This window comes from Pteronotus mesoamericanus, unplaced genomic scaffold (genome assembly GCF_021234165.1).
Source record: "Pteronotus mesoamericanus isolate MK-2021 breed Mesoamerican mustached bat unplaced genomic scaffold, CSHL_Meso_final contig_20, whole genome shotgun sequence".
NCBI lineage: Eukaryota > Metazoa > Chordata > Mammalia > Chiroptera > Mormoopidae > Pteronotus > Pteronotus mesoamericanus.
In genome coordinates this window covers 35,534,626-35,549,040 of record NW_026555085.1, presented here as the reverse complement: position 1 = coordinate 35,549,040, position 14,415 = coordinate 35,534,626, and the positions used below count along the sequence as shown (strand labels likewise).

General features: G+C 37.7%; 1 protein-coding gene across 1 annotated transcript in view; it reads right to left on the bottom strand.

Moving 5' to 3' along the window:
* CD109 (CD109 molecule) overlaps positions 1 to 14,415 on the bottom strand; it is a 107,779-nt gene that overhangs the window by 52,220 nt on the left and 41,144 nt on the right. Inside the window, exons 7-8 of the mRNA XM_054569631.1 lie at positions 3,618 to 3,657; positions 636 to 720 (exon numbers count right to left, since the gene is read on the bottom strand). Coding sequence (XP_054425606.1) covers positions 636 to 720; positions 3,618 to 3,657 — 125 coding nt within the window. The remainder of the gene's footprint in view (positions 1 to 635; positions 721 to 3,617; positions 3,658 to 14,415) is intronic.

Genomic DNA, 14,415 nt, shown 5'->3' with positions numbered 1-14,415 from the left:
CCCTCTCCACCACCACTTTTCCTCTGGTAACCACCATACTGCCGTCTGTGTCAGTGAGTTTGAGAACTGTTAGTCTGGACCTCTGAGGATGCTTTTGTGTCTCAGCAAAACCAAATGCTACGCTGTTCGAGCCAGTAGATCAAAATCATGAGAGCCATTCTACATCTCTGTGTACACATGCTGAAATGGATGATGAATGTGAATTATTTACTCATATGCTAATTGCAATAGGACAACCAAATCCCTCTCCCTAAAGTCAACCTTCATCATTAACAAAGAAAAACAATTAGGATTTAAGAAGAGGTAAATTGTCTTAATCCATGCCAACTGAATGAGGAATAAAGGCACATTTTTAAAGATTCTGGCATAATCTATAATGTAAATCCCTCAATTAATCTTGGAAAAACACTGGTATGCAGAAAATATTTTAGGACTGGATCAACTTGGACACAGAGAGATATATGTAAAGACCTATGCAGACATGTTCCATGTTTAATTGTTTATTATAGATACTTGTTTTCTGCCCATTAGTGTATCTTAATAAGCAGAACATTGTGCTAACATTCTGTAATATATAATGAGTTCTTTGTCATACAGTTTTACAACAGTTTTTAGTCATAAAAAGTTATACTTACTTTGCTGTGACAGTACCATTTAAACTCTTAGAATTCAAAGAACAATATAATGGTGTCTGCAAAGCAACTTCAAATTTTGGTAATACTGGAAAAAAAAGAGTAAGTATTTTAAAGAATCTATTTTACTATAATTTACTTATAGCTTGACAAAATAACAAATAGAATTGTTTTAAAGGAGTTGATAATTGGTACTATTTGAAATTTGATCCATTATGATCCAAATACACATTAAGGCATAGATGAAACGCACTTCCTTTCATCCAGAATTAGAAACCCCTATGAAGCGCGTGACTAGACAGTGATAGCAGGGGCCAGTTGCTGTGGACACTGGGGTCAGTGGAAATTTCCCATTGGTAGAACCGAAACTGTATCCAGAACCCGAGGCGTAAACACATCTGAATGCTAAAGGACAGGGTTTTCATTCAACTGTCACCCTCTAGTGTGGCCTTACTACTTTCTAAGACACTTCCATATCACTTGGCAAACAGCTGCTTCTAGAGCAGCCCCTTCCCTAGGACCTTTCACCAATTTGGTTACTAAAAGAACACCCTGGGGCCCCTTCTCCAGGCACGGCGCCACATAGGCAGTCATAGATCATTCCTGTTCTTTGAGGCAAAAGCAAATCTGGTGACAGTCTAATGTAATGGATTGCTATAAGGAGAAAGCTGTGTAGTAGAATTCCTAGTTAATAACTAAAATATGGCTACAAAATAATGATTTTTTTTTCTTGTGTGGCAGTTACTGATAGGTAATTCCAAAATTAAGAAACCCTACTTTGGTCAGCTTTATGTAATTAAGATGTAAAATATTTTATCAATATTAATACTATTTCATATAAAGAACTCATCCAGAATATAAATTTTTTTATTTCCTGTCAGTCTACAGAAATGTTTTTTTCTCTGACTTCACTGACCAAAAAAATAGATCAGTCTCATAAAAAGGCACCTCACCATTCGATTAACACAAGACAAGTATCAAGAAGGTCAATGAGTCAACAACATAGGGCAGACAGCCAGCTGCAAACCAGGCTAAAGACCCTGGTATGCCAAGAAGACACTCTTGGACTTACTCCATACCAGGCTATGACTGGAGAGGCAAAAAAGCCATATGGGTCAACTGAGACCTTCCTCGAAGTCTCTCCATCAACACAGAAATTAGGGACACTCAGAGGTAGAATTTCCTTAGAACAAGGAAATTCAAATGTCCCCTCCTCAAACACCCTAGGTTGGTAATCAATTCCCCACCTCCACTATACCTCATTCAGCAACATACGACCACCAAGCACCATCTATCTCTATGTGGAATAAATATAGTCTATAAAAACCTTGGCGACCTTTCATTTATTCTTCTAGATCAAGGCAGTCAAAAAGAAATAAAATGTGAGCCACGTGGTGTACTTTTAAATTTCTAGTGACCACATTTAAAAAGTTAAAAAAAAAGGCAAAATTAATTTTTTGTAGTATTTTTCTTAACCCTACATACATTCGAAATATTATCATTGCAACATATAATCAATATAAAAATATTATTAGTGAGCTATTTTTCTTTCTTATTTGTGTACTATGTCTTCAAAATCTTGTACTTTACACACTTAGTGCATATCTCCATTTGGACAAGCCACATTTCAAATGCTCAGCAGCCACACGTGGTGAGTGATCCCAAACTGGACAACAGGGTCCCAGATCAGGGGTCAGTTAATGAAGACCAGCAGGAACTAAGAGTGGTTTTTGCATTTTAGTTGTTTGAAAAAAATCAAAAGAAGAATATTTCATGACATGTAAAAACTGCTGAAATTCACATTTCTGTGTCCATAAACAAAATGTTATTGGATCACAGCCACATTCATCCTACATAGGGTCCGTGGCTGCCTCGTGTTACAGTGGCAAAGTTGAGCAGTTATGACAGAGACATATGGCCCACAGAGCCTAAAATATTACTATCTTGCCCTTTGTAAGAAAGCCTTGCTGATCCCTGTTCGAGTTGATCATGAGACTTAGATGTGACAATGCGGTAAGAGCCATGTGGAGGCTGAACCACAGACGTGTAAGCGAACTACTTTCCAGAATTTCTAAACCTAAATGAAACACAATCTCAAAAAGTGACACAAATCAAATGAAAAAGCGTAATCAAATTATGCTTTTGAAAAGTACGCAAATGAAAAAGCGTAACCCCATGTGTAATCAAATTAAAACTAATACCAGATCCTACACTCTCACTCTCATCTTTCCTTCTTCTCCATCCAACAAAATAATTAGGTCACACTGTTTTTAACTGTGTGTGCCTAACTGCGGTATTATAAATGCGGCACCCGCAAGAAGAGAATTTGCTTGAGTGAGACTGTCTTCACCGGTGCCTACGAAATGAAAACTACGGGATAGTTAATGTTATGTTTAAAAAACACACCACACAAAATTTTAAATATGTATGTTATGATCACCACAAGATAGAAAAACAGAATAATTGTGCATAAAAAATAGATTAACATAATGGAAGTATAAGTGATCTTTTTCCTCCTTTATTCTTTTTTAAAATTTACTTTTATTATATTCTTTCCATTACCATTCGTCCCCCTGACACCCCCTGTCCCCGCAGTCACCACACTGTTGTCCATGAGCGCTTTTTCCTTTTTGTTCGATCCCTTCACCCCTTAACGCCCCCATCCCCAGAGCTGCCGCCCTGCTCTCCATCTATGAGTCTGTCTCTGTTTTGCTTATTAGTTCAGTTTGTTCATTACATTCCACATATGAGTGAAATCCTATGGTATTTGTCTTTTTCTGACTGGCTTCCTCATTTATTCTTTACAATGACCTTTTATAACTTTCACTTTTATAAAGGAAAAAAATGTTTAGACCTATAATAAACATTAAGATTTTACATCCACTGGGATTTTTACTTTAAATAATACATCTTTTGGAAATTTCTCCTATCTCTGTGGAAAGTAATAAATGTGTTTTCCTTCAAAATAAGTTGAAGAACTCTTACCATATTCTGAAACCTGAAATAATTGATAATGTGTCTGGTCCTATTGGGAGGAAGAAAAAAAACAAGAAAATATATAAGTTCTTAATTAATTATTCTGCTCACTTACTTACCTCACAAAATGATTTAGGAATAAAATTTAATTACACTTACACTGATTTAATGAAGAAAAGTCATTGTCATTTGTAGTTTATTTTTAGTCATCTACCGCATGAAGTCTGTGAGATTTTATGAGTTTTTCTTGCCAAAGCACTAACATAAAAAGGTGACCTGACTCTATAATTCACTGTAGGTCATTTATACAAACTGCTTCATCTGTCTTCCATCATTTGTGAAATAAGAGTTAGATTAAATTAGATAATTCAGGAATTTATGAGACAAGGATAACACACATCAAACTAACATGAAAGGACTTCAAATTTGTATTGAAAATCACTATCTTGATTTTTATAAATAATCAAGAATACAAAATCATCATGGACCAACATCCTCTGCCTTCACAATTCCTAGAATTATTTTCTAGTGTAACCCTTAAATCAACACATTCTACCTTATTTTAAGAGATATTGTAAATTATTTCCTTTTCCAAATCAACAAAAAAATCTGGCCTTTTTCCTAACTCCTCATATTTCTATCTGTCCACTGTACATCATAGGTAACACATTACATAGAACCACTTCAAAATAACTAAGTAATTCCACTAATAAAATTGGCATTCTAATTCTGATTCCCTAAGTTTATCAAATAAAATATCCAGATGCAGCTATAAAATATTAACTTTTAAAAACATCATCCTTGGTTAATCTAAAGCTACTGTACAAGTTATTTTTTTAATCCTAAAAGAAGGATATAGTTCATTTCAAAATGTAAAACAAATGTAACTACTTATACACTAACAAAATAGTTGTCTAAAACTTGGCTTCAAAGTTGTCATTTAAAGCAGATCCCAAAAAAATTGTGTTGATCAAAGTCTTTAGAATCTCCACATTTGTTATTTATATCTTAAATTATATGTCACATATATGATGCTATCACTTACATGTGGAGGGGGGGCGGGGACAAGGAAGGGAAGGGGAAAGTCAAGTAACATATAGCAAAGACTCATGGACAAAACCAAAGGGGAAGAGCTGAGGGAGGGAAGGAGGGAGGGGGCAAGGGAAAGTGGTGGGGGGTTGGCAGAGACAAATGTATTTGAAAAAATAAATTAAAATAAAATTTTAAAAAAAAACAAATACGAAAAAAAACAAACAAAAAAATAAATAAATAAATTCTAATCTGTCATCCTCAAAAAATCAAATTACAAAGGTAATCTATCTGTATTACTCATTTTACTGGTAAACATAAGAATTCTAGTCTTTTTTTTAGAACAACAGAACTTTATAATAGTATATTTCTACTCATACATTTTTTATCATTATTTAAAAATGTAATACTATATATTTTATAAGCCCCACAATACAGTGCTATTATTTTTTTATTGTTGTTCTATTACAGTTGTCCCAATTTTCTTCATTGCTCTCCCCTGCCCTGACCCCCACCCCCGTTCCCTCAGTCAATTCCCACCCTGTTGTCCATGTCCAAGGGTCATTTATATATGCTTTTTGACTACCCTTCCCCTTCTTTCCCTGCTTCTTTCCCCCTTTCTCCCCCTCCCTGCCCCACTGGTCACTGTCAGTCTGTTCATTGTTTCCATGCCTCTGCTTCTATTTTGCTCCTTTGTTCATTTTGTTCATTAGGTTCTCCTTATTGGTGAGATCATACGGTATTTGCCTTTCACTGCCTGGCTTACTTCACTTAGCATAATATTCTCCAGTTCCATCCATGCTGTCACGAAAGGTAGGAGTTCCTTCTTTCTTTCTGCTGCATAGTATTCCATTGTGTAAAAGTATCACAGTTTCTTGATCCACTCATTTACTGGTGGTCACTTTGGCTGTTTCCAGCACTTGGTTATTATAATAACGCTGTTATGAATATAACAGTGCATAGGTCCTTTTGAATTGGTATTTCAGAATTCTTAGGATATAATCCCAGCAGTGGAATCTCTGGATAAAAAGGCAGTTCCACTTTTAGTTTTTTTTTGAGGAAGTTCCAAACTGTTTTCCACAGTGGCTGCACTAGTCTGCATTCCCACAAACAGTGTACTAGGGTTCCCTTTTCTCTGCATCCTCGCCAGCACTTGTTGTTAGTTGATTTGTTAATGATGGCTGCTCTGACTGGTGTGAGGTGGTATCTCATTGTAGTTTTAATTTGCATCTCTCTGATGGCTAGTGATGCCAAGCATCCTTTCATATGCCTCTGGACCCACTGTATGTCCTCCTTGGAAAAGTGTCTGTTCGGGTCCTTTGTCCATTTTTTAATTGGATTGTTTGTCTTCCTGGTGTTGAGTCATATGAGTTCTTTATATATTTTGGATCTCAAACCCTTGTCTGAGGTATCATTTGCAAATATGTTTTTCCATACAGTTGATTCCTTTTTCACTCTGATGATGTTTTCTTTAGCCATGCAGAAGTTTTTAGTTTCATATAGTCCCATTTGTTTATTCTTTCCTTTTTTTTTCCCTTGCCCTACAAGATATATTGCTGAAAATATTGCTGCATGGGATATCTGAACTTTTCCTGCCTATGTTTTCCTCTAGGAGTTTTATGGTGTCACAGCTTATATTTAAGTCTTTTATCCATCTTGAGTTTATTCTGGTGTATGGTATGAGTTGGTGGTCTAGAAAACTATAAGCCAATGTTGCTGATGAACATAGATGCTAAAATTGTCAACAAAATCATGGAAATCTGGATCTAGCAATACATTAAAATGATCAAGTGGGATTCATCCAAGGGATGCAAGGATGGTATAATATATGCAAATCAATAAATGTAATGCATCATATAACTAAAAAGACAAAAATCACATGATCATATCAATAGATGCTGAAAAAGCATTTAATAAAGTACAGCACCCATTTATGACAAACACTCAGCAAAGTGGAACTAGATGGATCATACCTCAACATAATAAAGGCCATATACAAGAAACCTACAGCCAACATCATACTCAACAGGTAAAAACTAAATGCTTTCCCCTAAGATCAGGAACCAGATTAAGAGTGTCCACTTTCATCACTTTTATTCAATATAGTATTGGAAGTTCTAGCTACAACAATCAGAGAAGAAAAAGAAATAAAAAGCATCCAAATTGGAAAGAAGGAAATAAAAGTCATTATTTGCAAATGTCATGATAGTGTACATAGAAAACCCTATAGGCTCCACCAAAAAATTACTCTACCTAATAAAAGAATTTGGAAAAACAGCTGGATACAAAGTCAATATTCAGAAATCAAAGGCATTTTTGTACAACAACAATGAAATATCAAAAACAGAAACTAGGGGAAAATCTCATTTATTATACCAACAAGAAAAATAAAATACTTAGGAATAAACTTAACCAAGGAGGTAAAAGACCTGTACTCAGAAAACTACAGAACACTGAAGACAGAAATTAAGGAAGATACAAATAAATGGAAGCATATATATACCATGTTCATGGATTGAATGAATTAATATCATTTAAATGTCCATACAACCCAAAGCAATCTATAGATTCAATGAAATCCCTATTAAAATACCAATGACATATTTCACAGATATAGAACAAATAGTTTAAAAATGACCCCAAATAGCCTCAGCAATCTTGAGAAAGGAGAACAAAGTAGGGGGATCACAATACCTAGTATCAAACTATACTACAAGGCCACAGTAATCAAAGCAGTCTTGTACTGGCATAAGAACAGACACCTAAATCAATGGAACAGAATAGAAAACCCAGAAAGAAACCCAGGTCTCTATGGTCAATCAGTACTTGACAAAGAAAGCAGAAGCATAAAAGGGAGTAAAAACAGGCTCTTCAATAAATGGTGTTGGGAGATCTGGACAGCTCCATGCAAAAAAATAATTCTAGTCTTTAAATTCTTTACTACTATGGCCCACACAGGAAAGGCTGTGGAATAAGTAATTCAATAATGATGTCTGTTTGTCAAGTTAGATTCATATAACAAACACTGAGTGAGCACTATATGCAAAACATTATATGAGGCTCTGTAAAGGTTAAGTTACAGACCTCAGCATCAGAGGGTCAGCCTAGAGATGGAGAGAGCATAGTCAAGAGATACGATATGAGACTGACAGTGCCCCAGAGTCTCATGACTGTGCTTTGCTCTGACTCTCCTCTATGATTGACTTATACATACTTCCATCTCCACCCATCTTCTAAGACTTAGCTCAAATATTACTGCTTCCTCAAATCCCCAATCTAAAATTAATCTCTCTTCCTCCATCACTTTAGTCCTTTTTTTTTTTTTTTTTTTTTTTGGTCACTTTTTACCCTGTGACATAAATATTTAGGTATATGGTTTACATTGCTGCAAGCTCTTTGAGGACCAGGTCCATGAGGGGCCATTTTTTATCTCATAGTTTATCCCTTGCAATGCCAACCTAACAGAGTGTCTGATACCAAAAAAGTATTCAATGAATATGTGTTAGATTATATAAAAATTACTAGCTTTGACAAATGTAGGAAATGAACTTTGTCTGGGCTTACTTTAAACAGCCTGGAAACCAAGTTTTAAGTAATTATGTGTTTATCACTTAAGTAGATACATTAGATTATATTTGAAATGAATTCTCCCTTTCGGCCTCCTACATTACCAATCGTCCCTCATAACTCCTGGATTTCCCATCTCTCTGTCCACTGTCTCCTTCCCTTCATTCGGCCTATAAACATTTTCAAGACCTCTTCCTTGTTTCTTTAATGGTCCTCTCATTCTGACCCTGAAATGTTAGCTCTTCCCATCCTGAACCAAATGTTCTTCCCACTCTCCTGACCCTTAATGAGCTCATCAACTCCCATGATTTGAATTGCCATCTCCATACGACCCTTAACTAATTAGCTCTAGCCCATACCGCGACCCAGAGATTCTGACTCAAATCCACTTTCTTGACATCCCCACCGGAATGCCCTACAGAGTATGCAGGCCGCCTTTGTTGGATTTAGCCTTCACCAATACCCTTCCTTGATTGAAACTCCCCGTATTATTAGATGCACCTTCTCTCCCACAAGATCCTGGGTAAAGTTTTACTTAGCACAATGTATTGTAATTATCTGCTTTGTGTCTATCTCCTATAACAGAAAACAAAAACATTAAAGGCACAGCACCTAATTCAGCATGCCTTCAATGTCTGTTGAATGAATGTACGTACAAATGAATGAACAAATTGATTCCTGTCCCCAGGCTGGTTCTTACAGGGTTCATCAGATTAGCCTCAGTTATCATACAGTATCCTCTGTAAGAAATTAAAATAGCGTTCTCATGAGCAGAATCAGACTACCCTGAAGAGGCATGGCCATCTGTCAAATGACCCATAGAATGACCTTGACTCTCTGCCCTGCATTTGGAAGTAATAAGAATGCCAAGGAGTGCAGGAAGCTAGTCATCATGAAAAACTGAAGAAAATCAGAAGGAAAGTGCTTCTTTTCAATGTCATATTAAATTCTTCCAATAAATCAAAAAATCATTTTGTAATTGAGTGCTGACAGTGCGCTTCGTACCAAAGTTTTCCCAGGCTGTTTATAAGCGGTGAAATGCACTTCAAGAAATAAATTATTTTACTGTCCAAGGGGCTTGAAAAACAGAAATGGACTTTGTAACTTTCAACATATTGTCCATTAGGCCATCAGGCCATACCAATTTTCACAATGAGTTTAATTATTTTTATAAGATATTTTTATAGCCCTGCCTGGGTGGCTACGTTGGTTGGAGCATCGTCCCATACACCAGAAAGCTTCAGGTTTGATTCCTGTTCAGGGCATATACCTGGATTGTAGGTTTAGTCCCCAAGAGGGGCACATGCAGAAGGCAATGGATCACTGTTTCCCTCACACATCAATGTTTCTGTCTCTCTCTCTCCCTGCCCAACTCCCCCTCCCTCTCTCTCAAAATCAGTAATAAAAAAATATCCTCAGGTGAGGATTAAAAAAACAATTTTAAAAAAGTTAAAAATGTTTTTTACAAGTAAGAATGGTAGAAGTTACTAAATAATATTTCAGAGAATTAGTAGCAATTTATGCCATATATTACCCCAAAACCCCTGATACTAAGCACTTTCTTTAGTCCAGAACAGATATTTGCAAACTTTCTCTATAAAGGGCCAGGCAGTAAATATTTTAGGCTTTGCAAGTGAAGGAGTTCAGAACAGGCATCCTCAAGTTGTGCCACTTTGGCATGGGAATTACTTTGAGCTGGAGGCAATTAAGACCATGCAGGCCCACGAGAAACTTGTACTTCTCCCTTAAAGAATTTAAATGTGGGGCCTACCCACAGTAAGAGTTATTACCAGAAATGACTTTTTATGACCTATCTATAGGGCAATGTAAATGTCTCATTACTGAACATTGGCTCTTCTTGTGACCTGCAAATGACCTTCCCTCCCCTCTGTAGCTCCAAGGTGCTTTACCTCTTAGCTCAGAATGTCACAGATACCGCACTTTAACTTTCTGTCTCTGAATATCTCATGTGTGTGGGGTTCACGTAGGTGCATGTGTAATTAAATTTGGCTATTTTCTCTTGTTAATCCGTCTAATGTCAATTTTATTATTAGACCAACCGGAAGAACATAGAAGGGTAGAAGAATGTTTCTTCCTCCCCACATAAGCTATATGGTTGCTGTCGCAACTCTTCAAACTCTGCCATTGGAGTGCAAAAGCAGCCAGAGACAATATGTAAACAAATGAGACTGACTATATTCCAATAAAATGTTCTTTGCAAAAACAGGCACTAGGCTGGATTTGGCCTGTAGGCCAAGGTCAGCAAATCCTGGTCTAAAAAGGAAAATTTATTTCCAAGTTATTCTATGTTAATCCTAGCTGAGCTAAATTAAATTTGACTAAATGTAACTAAAAACATGCAGCAAAGTCAAACCAACGCCTTGTGTAGGAAGTATGAGTTTCATTTACTGAACAATTTTCCTTCAAAGAAACAATCTGCTTCAAAATGAGTTTTGTGTTTATTCTAAGTCATCAAATACAGCTTGTGCTCATTCACTCTGCCAACAACTGGAGAAAGAGCTGACCTGAAGGCGTAAATACTTGGGCAGCATGTTTTCTGAGCAAACACCTTTCCAGGAAAGAGACCACGTAACTCATCAATGTCTCCTGAGTTCTTTCCCCAATATGGTCACTGTTCCATGGGGAAAGCACTCCCTTAGCACACCAGCTCTTCGAGCAGACTGAAGGTTGCCAGGTGGGAGGGAGTTGGGGCTGGGTGAAAAAAGTGAAGGAATTAAGTATAGCTTGGTAGTTACACAATAGTCACAGGGATGTAAAGTACAGCATAGGAAATATAGTCAATGATATTGTAGTAATTATGTATGGTGCCAGGTGGGTACTAGAATTATCCGGGGGATCGCTTGTAAAGTATATAAATGTCTACCATTGTGCTGTGGTAAGACTCTTTCACTCTTGCTTCTGGAGTGGGGAAAAAAATGTCAGAAACAGAACTGAGGTGCAGGGTGGATTTTTTTTGTTTACACATTTAGAACATTTCAATTTCCCAAAAATCAGCTTCAGCATCGATCTCCACTGTCTGGATTAAATTTGTATTTAAAGATGAAAAAAGGGACTGAAGTTTTTATATCCACATGTAACAGAATGTTAAAGTAAAACTATTTCAGACTCAGGGTTGGCTTTGTCCCCCAAGACAACAGATGGCAACTAGACCCACATTCCAAAGTGAGATGTAAGACTAGCATGCAGGGCTTCTAAAGGATGTTTCCAAACACTGCTTTTGCAACTCTCAACCAAGAGCATCAAGATGAAAATAAACTAAAAAGGAATTTGAGGAGAAAGGGTTGATGGGGTAAGAGTCACACACACCCCGTCCCAAGAGATCAGGTGGACATTGCTTGCCCCTCACTTCAAGCATAGGAAAGGGGCTTTGACAGGACAATCCAGACAGCTGGATGTGCGTCCCCGGGAGCATCCCCAAGTTGTCAGTGGGCAGGCGATGACACGCCTGAACAACATAAAGAGCAAATACTACCACTGACCAGCTGCAGGGACAGCTGGGCCAAGGGAGTGTGCTGAGTGGGGTGGTCCGCACCTGCTGAATTTTCAAGAGCAAAGAAAGCATGAGCATTTTCCCTCAGCTACATAGGCAAAAAGAGAGAGCCAGCAGGGGACTGCCTTAGTTCATGATCAAAACCAGGCTCTCGAAGGGTAAGGCAAGATAGGAGTGGAAGCCAGAGGTGAAGTGTAGATGCCCAGGAGCTGAAGACGGAGCTATGAGCTGCCAATTGGAGGAGGCCGATTCAAAAGCTTCCAAGACACTTTGAACGAGAGACCTCCCAGCAATGGTAGGGATGCTCCGAAGCATCCACAGAGTTCTAAGAAGGAAAGGTGTTCGTTTTAAATGCCTGCAGGCTTTGAGAGTTCTGAGACCAGGTGACAACAGCATTATGCTTTTGCCATTTCTGTAGGACAGATATTGGCAAATTCACATGATTCGTTCTTATACATCAAGTAAGAATTTTTATCCCTCACCTGCCTTCCCTCCATGATTGAATCCTGAGGTTGTCAAACGCAGCCCAGTGAGTTGGGAACAAGCAGCCAGACCAGAGAAGGTCCAAACTGAGAGAAAAGGGCACTTAATTTGATTGACTGGACGTATTAGTTCCGAAATGTAGACTTGGACATGACTGACAGAATCTTTTGAGAACCAGGAAAATGGTGGGATTTGCCCTACATTTCATTCAAAGAATAGAGTAGAATTGATTCCAAAAAACAGGATTAAATAGCAGAAGAACAATGTAGCTTTTTTTTTTACCTGTCGAGTAATATATATTACACCTCACACAAAAATAACTGGCCACACTAAACTGGGAAACCACTCATGATAAAGAAGACTAGACATGCAGAGGGTATCCACATTTCTGACTTGTAAGACATTTTCCTGCTGAAATAGTTATGGCTTAGTGTTCTAGACTGATCCACAAAAGTTTATGTAATCCATAATATGAATGAAATTATATGGTATATTTTACTGCTGTCCCCGCCAGATACAGTATTAATTCTCTCCTTCTTAGGGACAAAAGTTTAAAATGATCCGTGTATGCACCTTATTGCCCCTACAATCTGGATTCTGCCTCCACCATCTTACAGGCTCGGACGGGGGCTCAGTAAGTGACAGCCACCTGCCTCTGGTAATTGCCTATCACACTCTCAGGCCTTGTTCTCCTGGAGTGACGCCTGGCCTCCCTCTCTAAACCCCTTCCCCTCTGCTCCATGCCTGCACTCTCTTGGTTCTCTCTTTCCAAGCCTGCCCGTTCTTTCTCTGTTGCTTTGTGGGGCTCCTCTTCTTAGCTCCTGAAAGTAGTGACGGATCAGTCCAAGCCTCACTTACTTAGCGCTCTACCCCAAACTATGCTTCCAGTTCGGACTTCCTTATAATTTATAATGGGTGATTCTTCCAAAGACCAAAGATTTGAAATTCCAGAGTCACCTTTGTTAAAAGATAAACTGAAACATATTAAAAATTTTACAAGCTGACTCGAGCAAAAAACAGTTGGAATCAGGCAGTGTCAAACCAGAAGCGGTTAGGAGCACTCACCCAACAACAGCTCAGGGAGAGATTTTAATAGAGGAAATATAGAAGCAAAGCAAGGGAATTATTGATTGGCTATAGAGCTTAAAGCCTAGTTAGCTGTTTGTAATCGGTTGTCCCTTGCACTTTGATATCTTAACCTTGAGGCATTCACAGGCTTAGGCGTGGGTTTGCTGACTTGGGCCGCCACAGCATTAGAGCCACCTCCGTCTGATGGCCTCCTTGTTTAGTTAATTTAACACCTTTTACTCCTCTTTCTCCTTTGCTCCAATCACAATCCAATCTGTCACTAAACCTGATGATTCTTCCTTTAAAGTGTCGCTTGAATTCATCCACTCCTCTTTAGTTTCTGCTGCTCCCTGAAAGCAGCCCCCTATAACCCTCAGACTGGACTATTAAAACCCAACATACAAGGTAGTCATTCATTCGTTAAACAATGATACTAACCTCCTGGTAGTTCCCTGGCCTCAGTTCCTCTCCCGCAGGCTATAATATTCCTAAAATACTACTTTAGTCATGTCATAATATTGCCTCAAAGTCCCTACAAAAATCAACCAGACAACAAATACTGGTCATTTCTTTTGCTTGGGGGTTTATCATAAGTGTGTCATTCTTCCTACTGAATAATGTTTGGGTGCTTTTACACTGAGCATGCATTACTTTTATAATCAGAGGAAAATAATAACAGTAAAATTTTTCAATCTTTTATAATTCAAGAGGCTCATGCACGCAGGTTTTTGCTTTTTTTGTCCTCAAAAGTCTTATATGAAATTTATATCACTGAAATTCAAAGCACAATAAAAGTTTTTAGAGTCCCCTCCACTGACTACAAAATGAAATCTAATACTTTGGCCTGATAAACCTACAGATCATATGATGATATACCCATTATATAATTCTCTATTTGTTCCCTCTTTTATTTTTGCCGTAAGATTATCAAAGAACTTTAAAATTAACAAGAAATCACCCAGTAAAAGTATCAGTAGATATACACTGACCAACTTAGAGAAAGGATAGATGCGTAAAATGACTGAAAATATTTATTAATATTTACATTGTCCTTTCCTTTCCTGTTTGGAATCTAAACATCTGTGGCTTAAATTGCAGTTGCAACATAATTCTCTAGGGGTTTTCAACCCAAACGAACACTAGGACCAA